The following is a 20,976-nucleotide window of genomic DNA, read 5'->3' as shown; positions in this document are numbered from 1 at the left end:
ATTATTTTCTTCGTATTTCTTTTTCTTAATTTTACAAAAGTTCATTTCAAATGGTACATTCATTTCGAGTAGTATATTCTGAACAGTAATGGTTTGTGTGCGGCATAAAATATACGCAGTCCATAAGATTAGTTCAGTCGCGTATGAATGACGCAGAACTTATTGTAGACATACAATTATTTCCGTTTATATTTTTCCTTTTTTCCTCTTTTTTGTTTGTTTTTTTCTTTTTTTTTTTGTTTTTTTCAATAATAATTACTGGTTAAATTTAGTGTTATCAGATTGTGAAAGGAAAAAAAAAAAAGAAAAATTAATAATAATGCCAATGGAAAAAGTAATGTGGTTGTTGAGGTTAGTTTAGATTAGAAACAGGTCGATATATTTTATTATAAAACATAACTCGTGTCACGTGTATATCCAGAATCGTAGTGGGAATAAAGTTGACTATAATTGTCTGAATTTAACAGCGTGATATATTGTTAAGTTTTTGTTTATTTATAAGTGAACGTTAATCATTATAACGATGGATTTATCAATGGTACCATTAACGGCCCTATCTATAAGAACTAAAAATACTATTTCTAACCTATTAAATCCTACAAAATTTCTTCCATGCGATAATGGTTTACCCAGGTAATCTTTATTTTATTTTAACTTCGTTTTTCGTTTTATAAGAGCAATGAAATATTTTATCAGATCTACATTTTTTTTAATGTCATAAATATTATTCATTATATCATTGTTGCGCTATAGAGATTGGAGAGGTTTAGCACATTTAGCAAATATAGAAGGTGAACTTCTACCTTTGGTATCGTCTCATTCTGATCAAACTATGTTTATTCTAAACACTGTTATAAAAAGAAAAAGTAATGATGATATTGCAAACTTGCTACATATGTTATCTACGCTAGAAAGATGGGATATTATTGATGATATTCAACAATTCATCGGTTAGTAATTTTCATGCTATATTTGTACTTATACTATAACTATATCAATACTATACCGATTTGTACTAATACTATGCGATAAATATAATAAAATATATAAAATATAAATAAAACATAATCTATATTACAGATGAGGATATTAAAAAATATTTAGAATGTTTGGAAAAATCTCAAATAACAGTTGAAGCGATCGAGGAAAATATCGATATTAAAGTATTAACAGTAGGTTAGTATTAAGATTATATTCTAACTATTTTACCATATATTATCATATCGTTTCTTTTATATTTTATAGATGATATTTATAGAATTAAACAAGGTTTAGAAAATCAGAGATATGATGCTTTTGTTTTGTATGCTAATGAAGATATTGACTTTGCAAATGAAATGATAGATAAGCTTGAAAAATTCAACATAAAAGTAAGAATGATCAGTAATATTAAAAATTATATTATAATATAAAATAATATTATAATCTTTTTCATGAAATATTTGTAGCTTTGTATAAAGGATCGAGATTTAATAGGAGGTATTAATTTTGAACATGAGGCTGTGATGACTCTTATATCAGAACGTTGTAATAGAATGATCATAATAATATCTCCTAATTTTTTTAAGAGTTCTGCAAACGAGTTTTTTTTTAATTATTCTCAAGCCCTAAGTATTGGTAGGTATCAAAAGTTAAAATATATATATATATATATATATATATATATATTTATATAAAAGTGTTTTATACATTTTGATATTCATAAATCTTACCCCACAGATAAGCGTCAAAGGAAAATTATACCATGTTTATACAAAAAGTGTGTATTACCGCTTCAACTTAAGTATATGTTTATTCTTGATTATACTCGAGTCGGTTTATATGATTTTTGGGAACGATTAAGAGATTCCATTCAGGTTTCAAATACATTACATAATAGAAATATAAGGGAGCAAGAATTATTAAAATTAACATTAAAACAAGAAACTAAAGAACAAAGTCATGAAACTATTCCTTATTTGCCGTCTCTGGATAATTTAAGTACATTAAGTATTACAATAGATTCAACGGATATAAGTCAAAATAAATGTAAAGAAAATAAGGCCAAGAAGAAGAAATTTCAAAAAATCAAGACATTTAAAAAAATGTTAATGTTAAAGTCATGACAGATAGAATATCTTTCAATAATTATGTAAAAATTCATTTATATAATGTACATATGTAAATATGCAAATTTGTGTGTGTATATATATATATATATAGAATGTTTTACTTAACTTGGATAATTCAAGTATTTACGCTGCTTTTGACGATAGAATACAATGTAAATAATAGAAGTATTTTTCTATAATATTTATACTTCAATTTGATATCTCATATTAGAAAATTTCTAATTTTATATTCATAGTAAATTAATATTTATTGTTTATAACTCTATATCTTAATATCTAAAAATTAAAAACAATAAAATATATATTTTTAATATAATTAATATCATACAGTATAAATGGGATTATGAAGGATTGAATGAAAAAAATTGATGTGAAAAAGTATATACATCTCTATTTCTCTCTCTCCCTCTCTCTCTCTCTTTTTCTTGTAACAAGAGATATGTAATAGGATAGTATTTGTTTATAAGATAGATCTAAGAACGTGAAAGGTAGATGATAAGTTAGAATTTAAGATAAAAAAAAAAAAAAAAAAAAAAAAAAAATGCAAACCCTAAGAGAAGATCTATCTATCTATTTATAATTAAACAAAAGATTTCAATCAAATTTATTGGAGAAAACATTGAGAGAGATGTTTGTTGAGATAAAAGTCGTTTAATTTGACAAAACTTTGATAAATTATAAATGATGCATAAATGACATCCTTAAAAAATATATCAAAATTTAATGATTAATATATATTTTTCAATTAGATTGTAAAAAAAAAAAAAAAAAAAAAAGGAAAAAAAAAAAAAAGAAAAATAAAACAAAAAAAAACGACAAAAAAAAAGAAAAAAAAAAAAAAAAAAAAAAAAAAAAAACGATGTCAAATAATAATAAAAATCTCATAACTACCGTTAAATTTGTCACCTTTATTTTTAGAGTTAGCTGCATTTAAAACAACCTTTATATTTATAATATTGCTCTCTATAGGAGTACGGTTGATAATCAAAAAAGATATAACTGTCTATAGAAAATAGTATTACAAATTAAAATATTATCTAATTACATTTTTAAGTGTTTTATAATACAATTCATTAATGAAATATAAAAGGCACCTGAAATAAAGCGGACCGACATTTTCTATTTCTTGAAAATAAGAAAGATAAAAATCATTTATCCGGTCGCTCCGACTTCTACGAAGACACATTAATCTTTAGGCACAACATTATATTTTCATGCTGTCTGTCATTATACACAAAAGTTTTATTATCCCTTCAATATATTCATATTTCCACCAGCGATGTGTATTTACAGGAAATTTTTTTTTGCATATATCTATTACGTTCCTTTTTTCGCTTTTTCTTTTTTTTTTTTTGTTTTCTTATTTCTTCTTCTTCTTCTTTTTGTTTTCTTTCCTTTGTATTTATTTTTTAAATATAATCTCTCTCTCTCTCTTTATATATAAATCTTGTTCGACAAAAACGAATCGTTCTGATGGAATTATGAATAAAGATATATAAAGTCGGCGTGGTGTCAACAAAAAAAAAAAAAAAAAAAAAAAAAAAAAAAAAAAAAAAAAAAAAAAAGAAAAAAAGAAGGAAGAGAGAAAAAAAATTGAGAAAAAAAAAAAAGAAACAGATATCATAAAATTATTTAGAATAAGTCTTTATATCACTTGTGCACAATTTTTTCTTCAAAGTCACGATTATTATTATTATTATTATTATTATTATTATTACTATTATTATTATTATTATTATTATAATAATAATAATTATTATTATTATTTATCTCTTTATGAAAGACCGCACCTTGTTTACGCACTTGTCCATGAAATTTCTTTTTCTCTTTGGCTCGGCTCCTGCCGGCAATGATAGCAACGAGCCTTGTTCCTTTATCTCAGCTTTGTAATCATTGGACGAAACACTTTCGTTGGAATCTAATCCCGCGCCACAACTCTTTGCTTTGAGCAACATTGATTTATCGTTTATTATCGTCATTAGTCTTTCCTGTATTGGTTCTACACTATTATCACAAAGCTCAATGGTTTGTTGCTGCCCTTTATGAGAATTCGTCACCTCACGCTGATCAATTGAACACGATGATTCGTTCTCTCGTTTATCCATACTCGTAAATCTATTTGTTTGTTTAGATAACAACGTTGAATCATTTTCTTCATTAACGTTGCTTTTATCAGAGGACGACGATGAAGGTTTCTCATTCTTTTCATCCTTGACGTACACCCCTTTACATATATCCAATTGTGAATTAGATATTTTTGTTTTTAAACGCGGAACAGGTAATGGATTTTTATCATCCTTTGTTTCTTCGTTAACAACATTTGATCGTTCCTCATATTTTTCTTTTTTCCAAGATACATTCAAGTTGTCCGTAATAGATTCGCAATTTTTTTCTTCCGTTTGATTTGTTTCATTAAAACTAAGAGGATTTTTCTTATCTCGATCATCAATCCTCTCTTCTTTATCCTTAGCCAATTCTTCAGTCTTAATGTGTGAAACTACGTCATCCTCGTCTAAAAGACCATCCAAACTTTTGGATCTTGGCCTTGGTATAGGTTCAGGTTTGGCGACTGGCAAGACAGATGATTTCTTCTCATCCTGATCTAAAAGTTCTAAGGATTTAGATCGTGTAGACGGAGAGGGTGGATGTCGTGGTGGTCTGCGAGGTATTGGACTTCCTCCAGGATGTGTATGGACGAATTTTAATCGAGGTGACGTTGGCGGCAAACCCATTAACCAACGGGACGGACTCGACGATTTTCTAAATCTGCGATAACAAAAAAATATGTATTTATATATAAATATAAATATTATTTTTAATAGTGTATCATCTAGTTTATCAGATAACTATTATTTCAACGAGATACATTTAATTACATTTAGATACATTTAAGCGACATTGAATGTTTTTTTTTCTTTCTTTTTTTTTTTTTTTTTTTTTTTTTACAAAGACGCAATTACTAAATCGAAAAGAAAATAGAAAATGTTTAAAGGCAAATAAAGGACAATCAAACTTTGACACGTTTGTGCATCGAAAGAACAATAGCAACAGCCAACAATGAACATGAATTCGATATTATTATAATTTATAATTTCAAATGAAAATTTATCAATTGCACAATGCACGTACGAGCTTTATTACAAAAGAGAAAAAAGAAAAAAGGAAAAAAAAAAAAAATGTAACATCTCAATAAGAGATTATATCAACAGGCGTCTAGATTCAACTATAACATTCGTGACTAACACAACTTAAGGATATTTGATTGATAATTATCTCAAATTTTATACGAATTATCAATGAACAATGGACTGCTTGAATAATGATATAATTTACATATAGCATGCATTAAAATTACAATCTACAAGCGTGAAAACAATATGGACGAGAAACAATGATTTCATAACATATGGTTGGGGGATGGGGGGGATGGAGGGAACAACGATTCAAGACCATTCACAATGGTGCAGCTTAATAAAATATATCAATATAAAAAAAAAAAATATATATATATATATATATCTTTTGCACCAACTGACCTAAAATCGTGATTGTCTTATCGCGATTCATATTCCCTGCTGTAGAAAATAGAAATTAGTTGTGTGTTAGTATTTTTAATCTTTTGATATAAATTCATTGAAGTATAATATGATATAATAAAAAAAAGAAAAAAAAAAAAGAAAAAAAGAAAAAGAAAAAAAGAATGATCCTAAAATATTTTACCTGTTTGGAATAGCTGTGGGCGGGCCGTCTAGTCAGTCTCGCCCACCATTTGAATCCTTGTCGCTACCTCTACTTTCATTGCTATGCATTCGTTGATAATTCGGTGCTTGTCGCATATTCGTGCTACCTGGCGTACTAGGTGCTGTTACGTCCTTGGATGCTATACTTCTTGGTATACCACCGGACAATTCAGATCTTACAGGAATTTCTCCTCGCATAAACCTTAAAAAATATTCAGGAATATATATTATTTTTGTTTTGTTTTGTTAATTTTTTCTAATATATAACAAATCAAATACAAAAGTCAAATATTTATGTGCACGTTAATTATTTACCTTTCTAATTTGTCTACGCAAGCATCTTGATAATCGTGAATCCAACGTACGCCATTAAAGTGACAAACCGTTCGCATATCTTCAGGAAGATCTTCAGGTTCAGGCCATTGAAAATTATCTATTATGGGAATAATGTTACACTGCGATTGTAACGCAGCTACAATTTCCTGTAAATGAATCAAAAAAGAAAAAGAGAGATAATGATACGTTAAAACTATTTTCTCTGTATAACGGATTTAAAAAAATTGTTGAACGATCTATATAAAAGAAAGGAAAAGAAATGAAATCTTACCCTATGGACCCAGTCTTTACACTCGTTGTCCTGTATACACCTTTCTAATGCCTTGGGCGTTAGCACAAGGAGGAAGTGTTTGGCCTGTCTTATACTTTGCAACAAATTATTATCGAATTTACCGGCCTCTAACCTTTCGACGTCGATAAAGACCGAAAATCCACGTAATTGCAAATGAACCTTGAGTAAGCTAGCTAATTGAGATCCATTGGATCTTCTATAACTAACGAATACATCTAAAGATTTATCCGGCGATTCGTCTTCGCAAGAACTGAATTGATTGTGTTGCATGTTCTTTATGGCATCCAATATCCTAAGTCGATGTATACTATTGGCTATACCACACTCGGTCAATAATTGATCCTCGGATAAATTTCTTATAGAATCTTTGTCAACGCCAGCGTTGAGCATACTATAAGTATATATAGAAAATTCTTGACCGATCGACTGTAAGAAACTATTTAAATTTCCGGTATCCCTGCTACTGTAATCCGCCATTTTTTTCAAATTTTGTAATTCCCGCGTAAAACGTCTCCTTCTAATTCCATTCGTCAAGCCAATGTCCTCCTTGAGATTCTCCTCTGTCAATTGAAGCAAAAGATCACCGTCCACTCTACTCTCAACAAAATTTGCAGCACACTCGGCAAAACCTATTTGTTTAACCCATTCTCTAACATCCTCCGTAGACCAAAGTGGTACCTGTTGGCTAAGTTTATGTGGTATTTCCTCGCCAATCAAACGTAATGCTTGTGCAGCGTATTTGGAGGCAATTGCATTTGGACAACTGGCGACTTTCTTCAATGGTTCGATCGCTCCTATAGCACGGAATATCTCGGTATTGCCTTGTTGTTTCTTAATACCAGCTTCCATGCAAAAGTGAAAAGCTGCGAGATTTCTGGCTTCCTCTCTTTTCGAACTTAACACGGGTACCAATCTTTCCAACCAATTTTTACTTTGTCCATGAGCATGCGCCAAATTCGATTTTGCAAATTCGTAAGGATTGTGAGATGTTACGAATGGTTCGACTAAGTCAAGGGTACCGGATTTTAAAACGGCCGCCTCAATTTCTTTGTTGGCAACTAAAACTGCGATGGCCAGACAAGCGTAATACTTTATATTATCGTCGTTATGAAAGGCAAGTGGAAAGAGCCACATTGGTACCTTTCTCTTGATCATAGCTTCTTGATTTTCAGCACCACCGTAAAGTGACAAATTGGCTAATGCCCCGGCACAGTGTCTCAATGTTTCTACGTCGTTCTTTCTACACTCGAATAAAACCGCGTCCAAACCGCCAAGCCTGATAACGTCGCTACAGGTACCCTCACTATGCTTGAATAGATGTTCCAATATACCGGTGCCCACTCTAGAATGATCCACGGAATTGGCATTCTTCGTGCACACACAAGCTACGTTTACAACCTTCTCAAGGCCATGTTCAACCACGTGGGCACGATTTTCAGTTGTCAAACATTGTTCCAATAATCTGGCCGAGGAGAACTGTAACTCGTGATCGCTCGCAATGCAATTTGACATCAACAAATCTAGACCACCTCTCGTTCTAAGGGTATTACACAGTGTATAACCAAGTTCATGACCATGAGTAGGTACAGCCCAGGCTTTTCTGATGATCTCATTTACCCTGTTCAATAACAATGGAGCTTTCCCGTTCTTTCCTTCGTTGGTCTTTAAACGTTCGACGAAACTATCTAAGAAACCGGAGTATTTAGCAATCGCACGATCAACATCCTGCGGATTTGACTTAGAACATAATAAATCCAGATCATCCAATGGCAATGAAAGAAGTTCATCCTCAGCTGGCCTCATACCATTCATCAATTGATTTACCGCATTGGCCGCACATATCATCGATGATTTTGACGTAACTCCTTTCGAAGCTATTGTTATACTCGATTGCGAACTCGATGCCATGTGTTTTTCGTGATTGTAAATTCCTGAGGAAGTTACTGTCTGACGTTGTTGTTGTGCCGCCATCGCCTTCTATAAAATAGAACAAAACAATAACATCAGTTTTTAATTTGAATGTAATTATTTATACCACTTTTATTATCATCCTCTTTGCGTAATCTAATTTATTTCGTATGACGCAATAATAGGCGATATTTTAAATGGTCATAACAAAAATATTCGAAACGATCGAATACTAATTCATTTCTACGTTGATTTTACAAAGCACGTTTTTAACTACCATTCTCGAGTCGAGGCTCCACTTTCGTAACATTTTCGTTGTTTTCACTCGTGTTTTAAATGTAAACAAACACTTTGAATTATTTTTCCTTCCTTTTATTATTTCTCTTTTTTTTTTTTCTCTTCTTTTTATCTTTCTTCTTCTTCCCCCCCCCCTTTTTTTTTCTTCTCCTTTTGTTGCCGTTATTATTGTAAACTATTTATTTCATCGGGATCATTAAAGTTTTTCTTTCGCGTTTTACATTTGAAATCATCATCGTGACTTTTAAAAAATTGTCGTCGTGACTTTTCCCTTTTCTTTTTCTGTTTCTTTTTCTTTTTCTTTTTCCACGGCGTCAGACGTAGTATATGCTCGTGGTTCAGGAAATCGAGAAAGACTGAAAGCTGACGGTAAGCTCGTCACCGTTTAAATTGGTGGAATCTTTAAACGCTCGATATCATGCACACGTGTATGTATGTGTGTGTGTGTGTACACACACAGACACGGACATAGGATCGTAGGTAGTTAGTCAGAAGCATACTTTTCGATACGTACAACTATACACATACGACTGCCAAAGTTAAGGTAACTTCATCCAGATCGTTTTTAAAGACAACGATTTATGGCTAACTCGAAAAACGTATTCTTTGGTGACTGGCCAAAGTGACGAACGAAAAGAAAACAAGAAGGTCCTGTTATAATCATTTATCCAAAAACTATTATATATTTAATTCTCTTTCGTCCTTTATAGATAACACTTTTTTTTTTCTTTTTCTTTTTCTTTTTTTTTTTTTTTTTTTTTTTTTTTGAAAAAAAAAAGAAAAAATGAAAAAGAATTCAGGAAACTTTTGACAAGTTTCAAATTTTCTTTTCGTTTCCGTTCGATCTTTGAAGATAAAACAAATACATTTTTTATATCTTGTATATAAAAAAAATATATACATATATTCAGGGAGAGAGAGAGAGAGAGAGAGAGAGAGAGAGAGAGAAAGAGAATTTGAGAGAATATTTTCAAGTTAACCAAGATTTTCGTTTGAAATATATTATTTTTGAAAACATTTACAAAACGTAGAAATTTATTTATATCGATTTATTATGAGAACCAACCTTTTCTGAACTGAATGAATCACTTTGTAACTTCATAGTCGAGGCTGCCATGTTGTTGCTCTCTTGATGCGATAAATCTCCAGCCTTCAAGCTTCGCTGTTCCTGTAATAACGAAAGAGATAGATATATTGGGTGATACCAATTCTAAGTGCTTGTATTCGCGGAAGAGAGAGCATATAAAATATGAAAGCCTAATGCATTTTATGGGAAGAAAGTTGTTCCTTTTCCTTCTTTCTTTCCTTCCCTCAAAAAAAAAGAAAAAAAAAAAAAAGAAAAGAAAAAAAAAAGAAAAAAAAAGACAAAAAAAAAAAGACAAAAAAATATTAAAAAGAAAACAAAACGAAAAACGTGCTTTGTCGAGCTAAATCACTAACTCCTTTGTCTAAACTAAATGACCCTAATTAGAATGACAATGAACGATATGCGTGTTTAGCTTAATACATGTTTTTTCTTTTTTTTTTTTACACTGCAATTGCAATTACTCACTCGATCGGAATAATTTTCAAATAAATTTGCTTCCTTCTTTTCTTTCCTCTTTTCTTTTTTCATTCTTTCAAAAACTTAACAAACACACAAGTTTGTACAAAAAAAAAAAAAAAAAAAAAAAAAAAAAAAAAAAAAAAAAAAAAAAAAAATCCCACGATGATTTTCGAAAATATTTTTTCACGTATGAGAACCCCAACACGATGATGATTATTCAAATGATCGAAGTTCATCACTATGATTCTTTTTGTTTTCCTCGTTTATTTTTTTTTTCTATTCTTTTCTTTCTTTACTTTTAGAACTTTCACAAGGCGAGAATGTTGTAATCAAGAAAGAGAGAGAGAGAGAGAGAGAGAGAGAGAGAGATTAGATTGAATGGAAATGATCGATGAAAACAAAAGAAAATAATTAGAAAATAACGAGAGAGAAAAAGGAAAATAAAATCCCCCTCTCTCCCACCTCTCCCCCCCCCAAAAAATAACCAGGAAGGAAACAAGATCGAAAAAACTATCAAATAAATCACGAATGCGAAAATTTCGAGAGAAGTACGACCGTCGCAGTTCCATAGCAATCTGACCGTTCTGTCATGTATCCCGACCTCTTCGATGCCTTCTGACGTATTTCTATAAATATAAGCGAAGCGTTTCGTCACGAAATCGTCGTCGCGTCTTTTCTCTTGTCGCTGGACACAATCATATATATATATATATATATATATCTATATCTATCTATATATATATATCCGTTTATACGCGTCATTTTTTTTTTATTCCTTGTCATCCATTCCTAGGACACCTATTATTTTTCTTTTCTAATTTTTTTTTTTTTCATTTTGTTTTCATTTTTCATTTTTTTTTCTTTTCTTTTTTTTTTTTAAATAATTTTTTTTTCCTAAATCCAATCATTCAAATACCGACAGATAGATCATGTCTAATCGATCAAATAAATAAATATCATTTATACTTCTCAATTTTTTATATTCATTTATTTAATTTTTTTTTTTCTTTCCGTATTTTCTTCCTTTTCTTTTTCTTTATTTTTTTTGTTTGTTTCTGTTTTTTGTCCCATTTCGTAAATTATTACGAACATAAATTATTCTCTCTCTCTCTCTCTCTCTCTCTCTCTCTCTCTCTCTCTCTCTCTCTCTCTCTCTCTCTCTCTCTCTTTTTTTTACGAGTGTCTTATTATGAAATATTATGGGCACGAGATTGATTTGATCCTTTTTTGTCTTTTTTTTTTTATCTGAGCAAACAAACAAAAAAAAAAAACAAAAGAAAGAAAAAGGAAAGAAAAGATGATTAGAAAAAATGATCTCGATATTCTTACCGAATGTGAACTATCGTAATTTTTTCGTTGCAATATACCTCGATGCACCGGCCAAGGTACGCTCATGTTTATAAATATTCATACCAGCCGCGTTAAATAACACTTTCTAAAACACAAAGTATATTGCTTAAGGCATATACGAAGGATCGATCCGTACGTTTTCGATGAAGACGAAGCACTAACTAATCTTAGCGTGTCGGAGTTGTTAAACTCCTATTTGATCTATCTTATATGTGTTGCGCGCGAAAAAGCTTTCTTGTTGGTCACGTGACGCCAATAGCGGGAACTTTTAAAATACATTTCGAACGGCCATTATATGTTGTCGTCACGTTGGAAATATTACTTTCAAATATATCATCGTACGTTTACCAATGTTATTTTCAATGTTCAATATTTAAGATTCACAACGTCAAGCTGTTATTACAACAGATTGTAAAATTCTCTTTGCGAACGGAGTCATTAATATACGTCACGCGGTTTAACACGTAAGAAAGAAAAGTATCACTCGTCACGTTGCAAAAACCTTGTTAAAAATAATTTTCTCATCGTGTTAAAATCACGAGGATATTGTTTAAACACGTTATACAATATCTAATCTAATGTCGAACGTAATATTCACCAAAGAATTATTATTCGTGATTTCATTGATTTATTACGAGAACAAATTGCATTTTATAAATTTTCAATTGCAGAATTATATTTAATTTAATATTTTGTTTAACTTAAAATTATATTTAAATTATTAATACATATGTATAAAAAAAAATAAATAAGATATTACGAATCAATCGATCAAGTAAATATTATTGCCTAATATAATTCTCCAGTTATTGGTATTAACCGATACAATTAATAATCAATAACAACAACAATAACAACAATAATAATAATAATAATTAAAATAATAATAATAAAAATCTTAAAAATTGAACTAGATCCCAGTGCAATGATTTACAAATGAAAATAATTAAATATAAATAATCTCGTAAGATCGATTTAAAGTAAATGGAGCCGCCGACTTTTTTAACTCTCTCAAGTACAAGGAGAGAATCGTCGAGCGGATAAAATAGGAATGAAAATTTTTGGCAATTCGCTGCTGGATCCAAATTGAACCTTGAACGTGCGTACGTGCGTGCGTGCGTGCGTGCGTGCGTGCGTGCGTGCGTGCGTGCGTACGTGCGTGCACGGATCTTGAAGAAGCATTTCGAAGAAGAGAAGTTAGATGTTGGCAATTTACCCGAAAGTATTTCGCGGCCGAGTTCTATTTTGAGTTAGGTCGGGGACGGGGGCGGGAGAAGAGAGTGAAGATATCGGTGACATTTACACCTAGTTGGCAAGCATATTTCCTCTGAATCTTATTGAATTCACAAAGATTACGTCAACCGTGAGAGAAAACAACCACCTCAATGAATGGGGACGACACTCCCGAGGATTATGACGTTTAGCAAAAAGAGAAGAAGAAGAAGAAGAAGAAGAAGAAGAAGAAGAAGAAGAAGAAGAAGAAGAAGAAGAAGAAGAAGAAGAAGAAGAAGAAGAAGAAGAGAGAGAGAATAGAGAAATGAAAAATGAATTTCACCAAATGCCACCAGTTGACCAGTCAACCTAAGAACTTAGGTTACGTAATCTTAAACATTATCTTTACATACACATACCGAAGATTCCCTTTAAACCATTTGATACCATCTAATCGATGAATAAATATATCATATACATTGTCACAAAACTGTTCGATATATATTGCATTTGTTTTTTTTTTTTTTTTCACTTAAAACACTTAAATTTGCAATTAAAGTAATTAAAACGTTACGATCGATAAAGATAAAAACAATTTACGAATGACGTCCGATCTATGTAAATATATCAATTATCTTTTGATACGGTACTTTTTCTCTCTCTCTTTAATAGACAATAATAAATATAAAAATGAGAAATAAAATATATTATGATTAATTTTTCATTACAAACAGGCCTACCATTCCGATATATTTTTCTCGATGATCATCGTTTTTCAAAATACGTTTGGTCACTGTAATATTTCGGGTCCTTAAAACAGGAAAGAGGACCCGTGCAAGCCTCGAAAGTCGTTGCCCCATCGACAACATACGCAAGCTATCGTAGCCAAGAACAAACTGTTCTGACGTTCTTTCTTTCTAACCGTTCTGTTATCGACCACTCGCTCAATACTCAACCCCAAGTTTTACTGGAGTTACTGGGGGGTGATGGTGGTAGTGGTTATGATGATGGTGGTGGTGGTTGTGGGTGGTGGTAGAGACAGTGGCGATAGTGGTGGTGGTGCTTGGAAACATGCCCCGTAGGAACAGAATCGTTTCGTTTAAATATTCAAGGTCAATGCGGGAAAAGTCCAAAGCTCAACAACCACCTACTCATCCATTGATCGACCAACTAACCAACTAACCAACCAACCAACCAACAAGAAATTCCAATGAATGTCCTTTAGAAAATCAATAGACGGTTGATTCGATAATATTAATTTCATTAATTGTTTTATACGTTTACAATGTTATATTCTAATTAAATTATTAGTTATTAATATTCCAACGTCATCTTACGGTAAAATTGAAAAGTATCCATCTCGACAGATTAAACTGTGCAATATGATTCATCATCTCAACATGTATCACATATATATATATATACATAGTGTATTTGAAAAACTACTTGTGCTTAGAAGATATAGCGGTACTTATTAAAGTAATTGATTGATCAAAAATGATATTTAATTTATTTTAAATAAGATTTAACGATATCGTATCGTTTATGTACGAATATAAAATAATTTCGATCGATGTAATTTAATAGAAGCTTTATTGAATTTTCTCAATAAACAAATCTGACAAATTACGTATGCATTAGAGAAATAGTATAATGAGAGGATTTGAATCTCTGTGAGATTCACAACACATGAGTGTTATTAATGATCATATTGCTTTAACGTAAAGACGTATATACAGATATACAAATGGTAGATTTGTATCTATAAACCAATCGAGAAGTTGATTGGCTCAGTTTCAAAAAGCTTCCCTTCGACGCGCTGATTCAAGTGTAACCCGCCAACGTATCCGACGAATCCCGACTAAATACTATTCGGCTAAAATAATCTAAATATAGAATATACCAATGGGAAAGCTCTGACGTGGTACTGAAAGAGGTCTTACACAATTCTCGAAAGCATTACTCCCTCGTGTAATCGTTTCTCAACGAGAAGGTTCGACGACTGCTCAATTCGATTGAAAATAAACCTATACGTTATACACGTATACGTAAATTAAATAAGTGTACACGTACAACGTTCAGAGAAAATTTTCTTTTCCGAAAAAATATATATATATATATAGACGCATGTCATCTATTAGAATCTTAGAACTAATCGATTTACGACGACGACGATTTCAAAGAGTATTTACGTAATCGCATACTCGCTAATTTATCGTTCGCTTTTTATACCAATAGCTCGAAACTTTCGTTATAATTATAATCATAAAAAACGAAACGATTGTTATTACAAATTGAATGATACTTGCTCGTAAATATAAATTATGATCAGATTGAAATTTGATAGATGTGTTGGATTATGATAGGGGAAAAAAAAACAAAAAAAAAAAAAAAAAGAAAAAAAAAATAGAGATATACTATCACAATTTTAAATCTACCCTGTTCATTCATGAATTCCACTTCTTTCATTATAATTCAAGATCGGGCAAATTGGATAATCTTATAAATAGATATTGAAGAAAATATAATGATTAAATTTGTACGCTTACTCTGGCCGCAGCTACCCTCTTTTCCGCAGATACACCGTCCAATTCGACCCGTGCCCTTGCCGCGGTCGCGGCGCTTTGTTCTTTGTAAGATACATCGCCAGCTTGTAATGCTCTCATTTCAGCGCTATTGGCTATTGCCTTTTCAGCACTAAATCCATCGGTAACGACCTATATAAAAAAAAAAAAAAAAAAAAAAAAAAAATAAATAAATAAATAAATAAATATATAAATAAATAAATAAAAATTAAAAAGAAATAAAAAAAAGGGGAAAAAGAAATATAGATAAATAGAAAAATAAATAAATAAATACAATTATAATCTTAATCATGACAATATCAGTGTATCATGATTACATGATCATAATCGTGATAATCATTGTAATCATTATTATGATCAATGAGAAAAGATCGGACAAAAGAATAGAATGATAATACATACGATCGATCGGTTGTGACAACTCGTGAGTTAGAAGAAAAAAAAAAAAAGAGAGAAAAAGAAAGAGAGATAGAGAGAGATAGATTGAAATACATACATACATACATACATACATACATATATATATATATATATATATATATATATATATATATAGAGAGAGAGAGAGAGAGAGAGAGAGAGAGAGAGAGAAAGAGACTCGAAGTCCTTGACCTAGACTACATAGAGGAAACCACACCTCGGGCCAAACATTGCACAGTCTCCGCCTCGTTCTTCGACGTTCTTAAAGAGTCATTTGCTATGCTCGATTATTCCACGTGCGATCTACGAACCGATGATCACCTACTGATCGAGATCCATAGTTCTAATGTTAGATCTTATTAGATCCCTTCCGTGAGACAGAGACAGAGACAGATAGACAAACAGAGAGAAAGAGAAAGAGAACAGATCTTGGCACGTAAATAATAATTTAATTGCTTTCAGTCAAAGAACATATATATATATATATATATATATATATATGTTCTTTATATATATATATATAAAGTTAGAAGTTACACAAATTATTAGAACGATCTACAAAGATCTTTAAGTGATTATTATTTAATCACAAGGTCACGATCGATGCATTATCCGCTTTTTCCTTTTACTTTCTTTCCTTTTGTTTCTTTTTTTGTTTTTTCTTTTTTTCTTAATTTAATTCACAAAAACGATAAGAAGATGATCATCGGTGATCGTCGTATGTACTTGGTTTCTTTTCTTTTTTTTTCTTTTTCTTTATTTTTTTTTTTTTTTTTTCTTTCCTTTTTTCACATTTCTCCGTTTACATTAAACATTATAGACTGACCTTCGTCTTGGATGCACTCGTCATTTTCTTCTGTTCGAATTTCATAGTTTCCTGACCGGCAGGTAAACTCGTCCTATTCGTTATACTCGGCATATTCATCTGCGGGCTCATACTGTGAAGATTGTTCAATGAATTGAGAGAACTCAATTGAGACGGCGAACCTCCCGTCAATGTGACAGTTCCCGTTGAGGGTGGTGGTGTATCAGGATCCGGGAATGTTACCAATGGCTCGGTCAAATCATTTTCTTCGGCGCCGGTTCCGTCTCTAAAAAAGGAACAACAACAAAAAAAATATATATATATATATAAAAAGCAATAAAAAATAAAAAAAAAAAATAAAATAAAATAAAAAAGAACGAGAAGGAAAAAAAATCATTAGTCGTTGATTTTCTTTCCTTTTCTCTTTTTATTCGTTTCACCAACCCTCCCCCCTCGTCCCACCCTCAAATTACGTACGAACATTTAAATATTTCATTCTGACAAACGGATATATATATATATATATATATATATATATATTTTTTTTTTCGAGGAAATAAATTCGAAAAGAAAGAAAAGGAAGAAAAACGAGAGATTTAGTTTAAATGAAAAAAAAAAAAAAAAAAAAAAAAAAAAAATAAAATAAAATAGAAAAATTGATTTGCGCTTACCTGTCAACGAGATTCTCCATGCTGCTACGTAATCGTGAAAAATTCGTTGAAATATTTTTCATCTCCGAAATGCCACGCTTTAATTCGGTCAGATCGCTCTTCATAGAGCTCGCTTTCATTTCACTCGACGAGGACGACGTAAGGATCCTCTGAGAGGATTTGGCCACCCTGCTCGAACTACTGCTGCTACTGCTGCTCTGGCTCTGATTCGTCGTCAGCATCTGCCGAGTCAAAAGTCGTTTACGTTCTATTTAAAATCCACGTGAGGTGAGTCACACACTCTCTTCTCTACTTACTACTCATTTCTATCTAACTAATATCTCTCTCTCTCTTTCTCTCTTACTATTTGTCTAATGTCTCGACTGAGGTCGACTTCTCGTTTCCAAAAATCAATCAAATTCATCCTAAACGAAATTATTCGTGATCTCAAAAGCACTGTTTAATATATAACGATTCGATGAATTTTCTATTCCTTCAAAAAATTTCAACCACACGCCTACGCGTTTATCATTTCATACAATGAACCATATCCCATTTGCTATTATTACATTGTCTGTTTTCTATTTTTATAGATTAAATAATCTTTCATTAAATCATCTACTTCTATTTCAATGTGAAAAAAACAAAAGAAAGAAAGAAAGAAAACGTACGAAAAAATTATTAAAGACATTCAATCTAATATAATATATTAGATTGTATTAGATTGAATATATATATATATTATATATATATATATATATAAATATTATAAATATTATATATATATAAAAATTTGTATTTAAAATATTTTTTTAATTGTATTAAAAATTAATATTTCATTTAATTTAATTTTCTTTTTCTTTTTTAACAAAATCAATTATGTTTTTAACGATCTAAAAATTATAATTAAAATCAACAGAAATGTAGAGGAACGGAAAGAGAGCTATCGCAAAGAGGCTGTTCGTTTCGGACGAGAGAACTTCAGTTCAGGAAGAAGAAAATCTCTAGTTCGAGTATTTAAAAAGATAGAAAGAGAAAAAGAAAGAGAGAGAGAAAAAGAAAGAGAAAGAGAGCTTGGAACAGAAACGAGTACATGTAATTATAACTCTCTAACAGTATTTTAAGGAGTGTTCGAAAGTATAAAATATCTTAAGTAAGTACTCGGAGTCCTTCGAATTGTCGGCTTAACTCGTGATAAAATAAAGATGAGGAGGAGAATTATTTTAGTATTATAAATAGAAAAGAGATGAGAGAACGATTTGATTCGAGAATCCTGTGCCAAAATATTGCAAATAATTCATTCATTACAACACGAACGATCGATTAATTCATTATATCCAATGTGTAAAAAAGCTCATATCTAGTATCTATATATATATATGTGTGTGTGTGTGTGTGTGTGTGTTGAATTTGCTAAGGGAAAAAAGAAATTTCAATCATTTTTTTGTCTTTTATATAAATATATATATATATATATATATATATATATATTTTTTTTTTTTTCTTAAGACTAAATATTACATTACGAAAGTTTGATAAAACTTGTAGTTCTCCTCCTTTTATCGTACATAAAAGATTTCTAACGTTCTAATGGTATCAAAGACAAAGTGGAGATACTTTTGGTTAACAGCCAAAGAGTCAACAATTTAGACAAGGTGTTACCAATGATTGAGTTGTTGGTAATGTTCAACGAAACAAATAAGTGCCGATGTTCTCTTTAAATTATATTTATATGTATATATATATGTGTATGTGTCTCTCTCTCTGTGTGTGTGTGTGTATCTATAGTAGTACGAGGAAGTAAGAATGAAAACCTTGAAAATTATATGACGGTGTTCTCGAATGAGAAGTATGTATGTAAGAACCATAATATTTGAAAAGAAGATGAAGAAGAAGAAGAAGAAGGAAAAAAAAGGAAGACAAAACAAATTATGCGTGGGTGTGAGAAATTATGTGTGGGTATACGATTACATTGAAAGTGATCTTTAACATTGAAACGTCTTGTCTTGCTTCGTTTCATAATGTTTTCAATGAAAATATTCGACGAATGAGAATTACGTAGCCAAAAAAAGCAAAACAAAATGAACAAACGAACGAACGAACGAACGAACGAACGAATAAACAAACAAAAAGCGTTTCTCTTTTAAAAATTGATAATTAAATTTTGAAATTGTAAACAATCTGTTATGTTTTGTTAAAAATCGAATAAATCGAATATATTTCATATTACCACGTATGTAATGTAATAAAAGAATCTAATGTATGAAGATAAGAGAGAAAGAAAAAGAGAGAGCGAGAGAGAGAGAGAGAAAGAGAGAGAGAGAGAGAGAAAGAGAGAGAGAGAGAGAGAGAGAGAGAACACACACAAATTGGTGGGCGTAACACAGTCACGCGAACTCTGCACTATTGCATAATCGATAATCAAGAGAATAAAATTGTTAGATACGACTCAAGTAATATAATAAAAGAATTATTTTTGTTTTTTATTAAACGAATATACAAACATATATACATATACATATATATATATATATGTACATGTATATGTATATATATATATTTTTTTTAATTATTATTATTATTATAAATCTTAATTTTCCATTATTTATTACTTCCTCTAAAGAGGCATTTTCATTTTTCGAGGAAAGAAAAATCATGCTCTAGTGTATTTATTGATTCTAAATATATATATACATATATGTATGTGCGCTTGTGTGTGTAATATATATATATATATATATATATATATATATATATATATATATATCTCGAAAGTTGGAAGTTTATCGATTGTTCGGGAAATCAGAAGTGGTCAAGAGTGAAACGTAGGCGAAGAAAACGTCGCGACTCTTCTTACGGTGAAGGTCATTTTGACTCGTGTGCGATCTTAAAATAGAAAGTTCGATGGCAAAGTGTGTACTTTTGGCTTAACGAGAAGAATATATTCTCTCTTTTGGTTAAGCGCCGGGATGCATAAAAAAAACATTACTATGACTTGGTCCATCCTTTAAATATATTTCGAAAAAAAAAGAGACAGAGAGAGAGAGAGAGATTTTTTTTCTTTTTTTTTTTTTTTTTTTTTAGAAGAAAAAAAAAATACATAAAAAAGTGTGAGAGAGAGAGAGAAAAAAAACGTACTTGCTCATCGGAATGTTTACACAGATGTTGCACTCGATTTCTAAGTATTTCACGAATTAAATGATATAATAATCGATCATTAATCTCAATAATTAAATTTTGCAAGCGTTAACGTACATGTTAAATTATAAAATTCTGATAAACTCGCTTTTTATTATTATTATTATTATTATTATTATCATCATCATTATTATTTCATTATCGATGATTACTTAAAAAAAAAAAAAAAAAATAAATAAATATAAAAAACCGAAGAAAAGAAAAGAAGAAAAAAGAGAAGAGAAAGAAAAAGAAAAGAAAAAAAAAGATTGAAAAATTATCTCTTCTCTCGCGTTCTTTTTTCTTTTTTATATTTCGAACGCGATTCGCGATGATCTAGATTACTTGGACATTAAGTTCATGACTTAAGCTCCTAGATAATGTAAACGTAGGTCTTCATGAGAGGAGACAAAGGAAAGACAAAGAAAAAAAAAATTAAAAAAAACAAAAAAAAACAAAAAAAAACAAAACAAAACAAGAAAAAAGCAGGACGCAAAACAAAAAAAAAACAACCTGCGATGAAGTGGTAACTTGTGGATGATGGGAA

The 20,976-nt window shown here is 30.6% G+C and overlaps 2 protein-coding genes across 10 annotated transcripts in view; one reads left to right on the top strand and one right to left on the bottom strand.

Moving 5' to 3' along the window:
- The first annotated feature begins 28 nt into the window (after positions 1-28).
- Positions 29-2,365, top strand: LOC124429302 (myeloid differentiation primary response protein MyD88-like). Its single transcript, XM_046974406.1, has 6 exons — positions 29-633; positions 754-950; positions 1,081-1,176; positions 1,246-1,370; positions 1,449-1,617; positions 1,720-2,365. The coding sequence occupies exons 1-6, from the start codon at positions 524-526 to the stop codon at positions 2,103-2,105; spliced, it is 1,083 nt and encodes a 360-aa protein (XP_046830362.1). The 5' UTR covers positions 29-523; the 3' UTR covers positions 2,106-2,365.
- Positions 2,366-2,999: 634 nt separating this feature from the next.
- Positions 3,000-20,976, bottom strand: part of LOC124429278 (NAD(+) hydrolase sarm1) — a 93,795-nt gene continuing 75,818 nt past the window's right edge. For 5 of the 9 annotated variants that reach the window (XR_006943409.1, XR_006943408.1, XR_006943407.1 and 2 more), the window contains 10 exons: positions 20,943-20,976; positions 17,274-17,494; positions 16,624-16,888; positions 15,342-15,509; positions 9,751-9,852; positions 6,459-8,456; positions 6,167-6,333; positions 5,832-6,053; positions 5,648-5,686; positions 3,000-4,877 (listed from right to left, as the gene is read on the bottom strand). The exon at positions 20,943-20,976 is cut by the window's right edge and continues 101 nt beyond it. Coding sequence is in view for 1 of the 9 variants with exons in the window: in XM_046974341.1 (XP_046830297.1) it covers positions 5,864-6,053; positions 6,167-6,333; positions 6,459-8,456; positions 9,751-9,852; positions 15,342-15,509; positions 16,624-16,888; positions 17,274-17,494; positions 20,943-20,976 (3,145 nt within the window). In the remaining 8 variants the exon portion in view is untranslated. The remainder of the gene's footprint in view (positions 4,878-5,647; positions 5,687-5,831; positions 6,054-6,166; positions 6,334-6,458; positions 8,457-9,750; positions 9,853-15,341; positions 15,510-16,623; positions 16,889-17,273; positions 17,495-20,942) is intronic. The other 4 variants (XR_006943413.1, XR_006943412.1, XR_006943414.1 and 1 more) reach the window with 2 other exon arrangements.

Source organism: Vespa crabro, chromosome 15 (genome assembly GCF_910589235.1).
Source record: "Vespa crabro chromosome 15, iyVesCrab1.2, whole genome shotgun sequence".
Lineage (NCBI taxonomy): Eukaryota > Metazoa > Arthropoda > Insecta > Hymenoptera > Vespidae > Vespa > Vespa crabro.
This window is presented reverse-complemented; position numbering and strand designations above follow the sequence as displayed.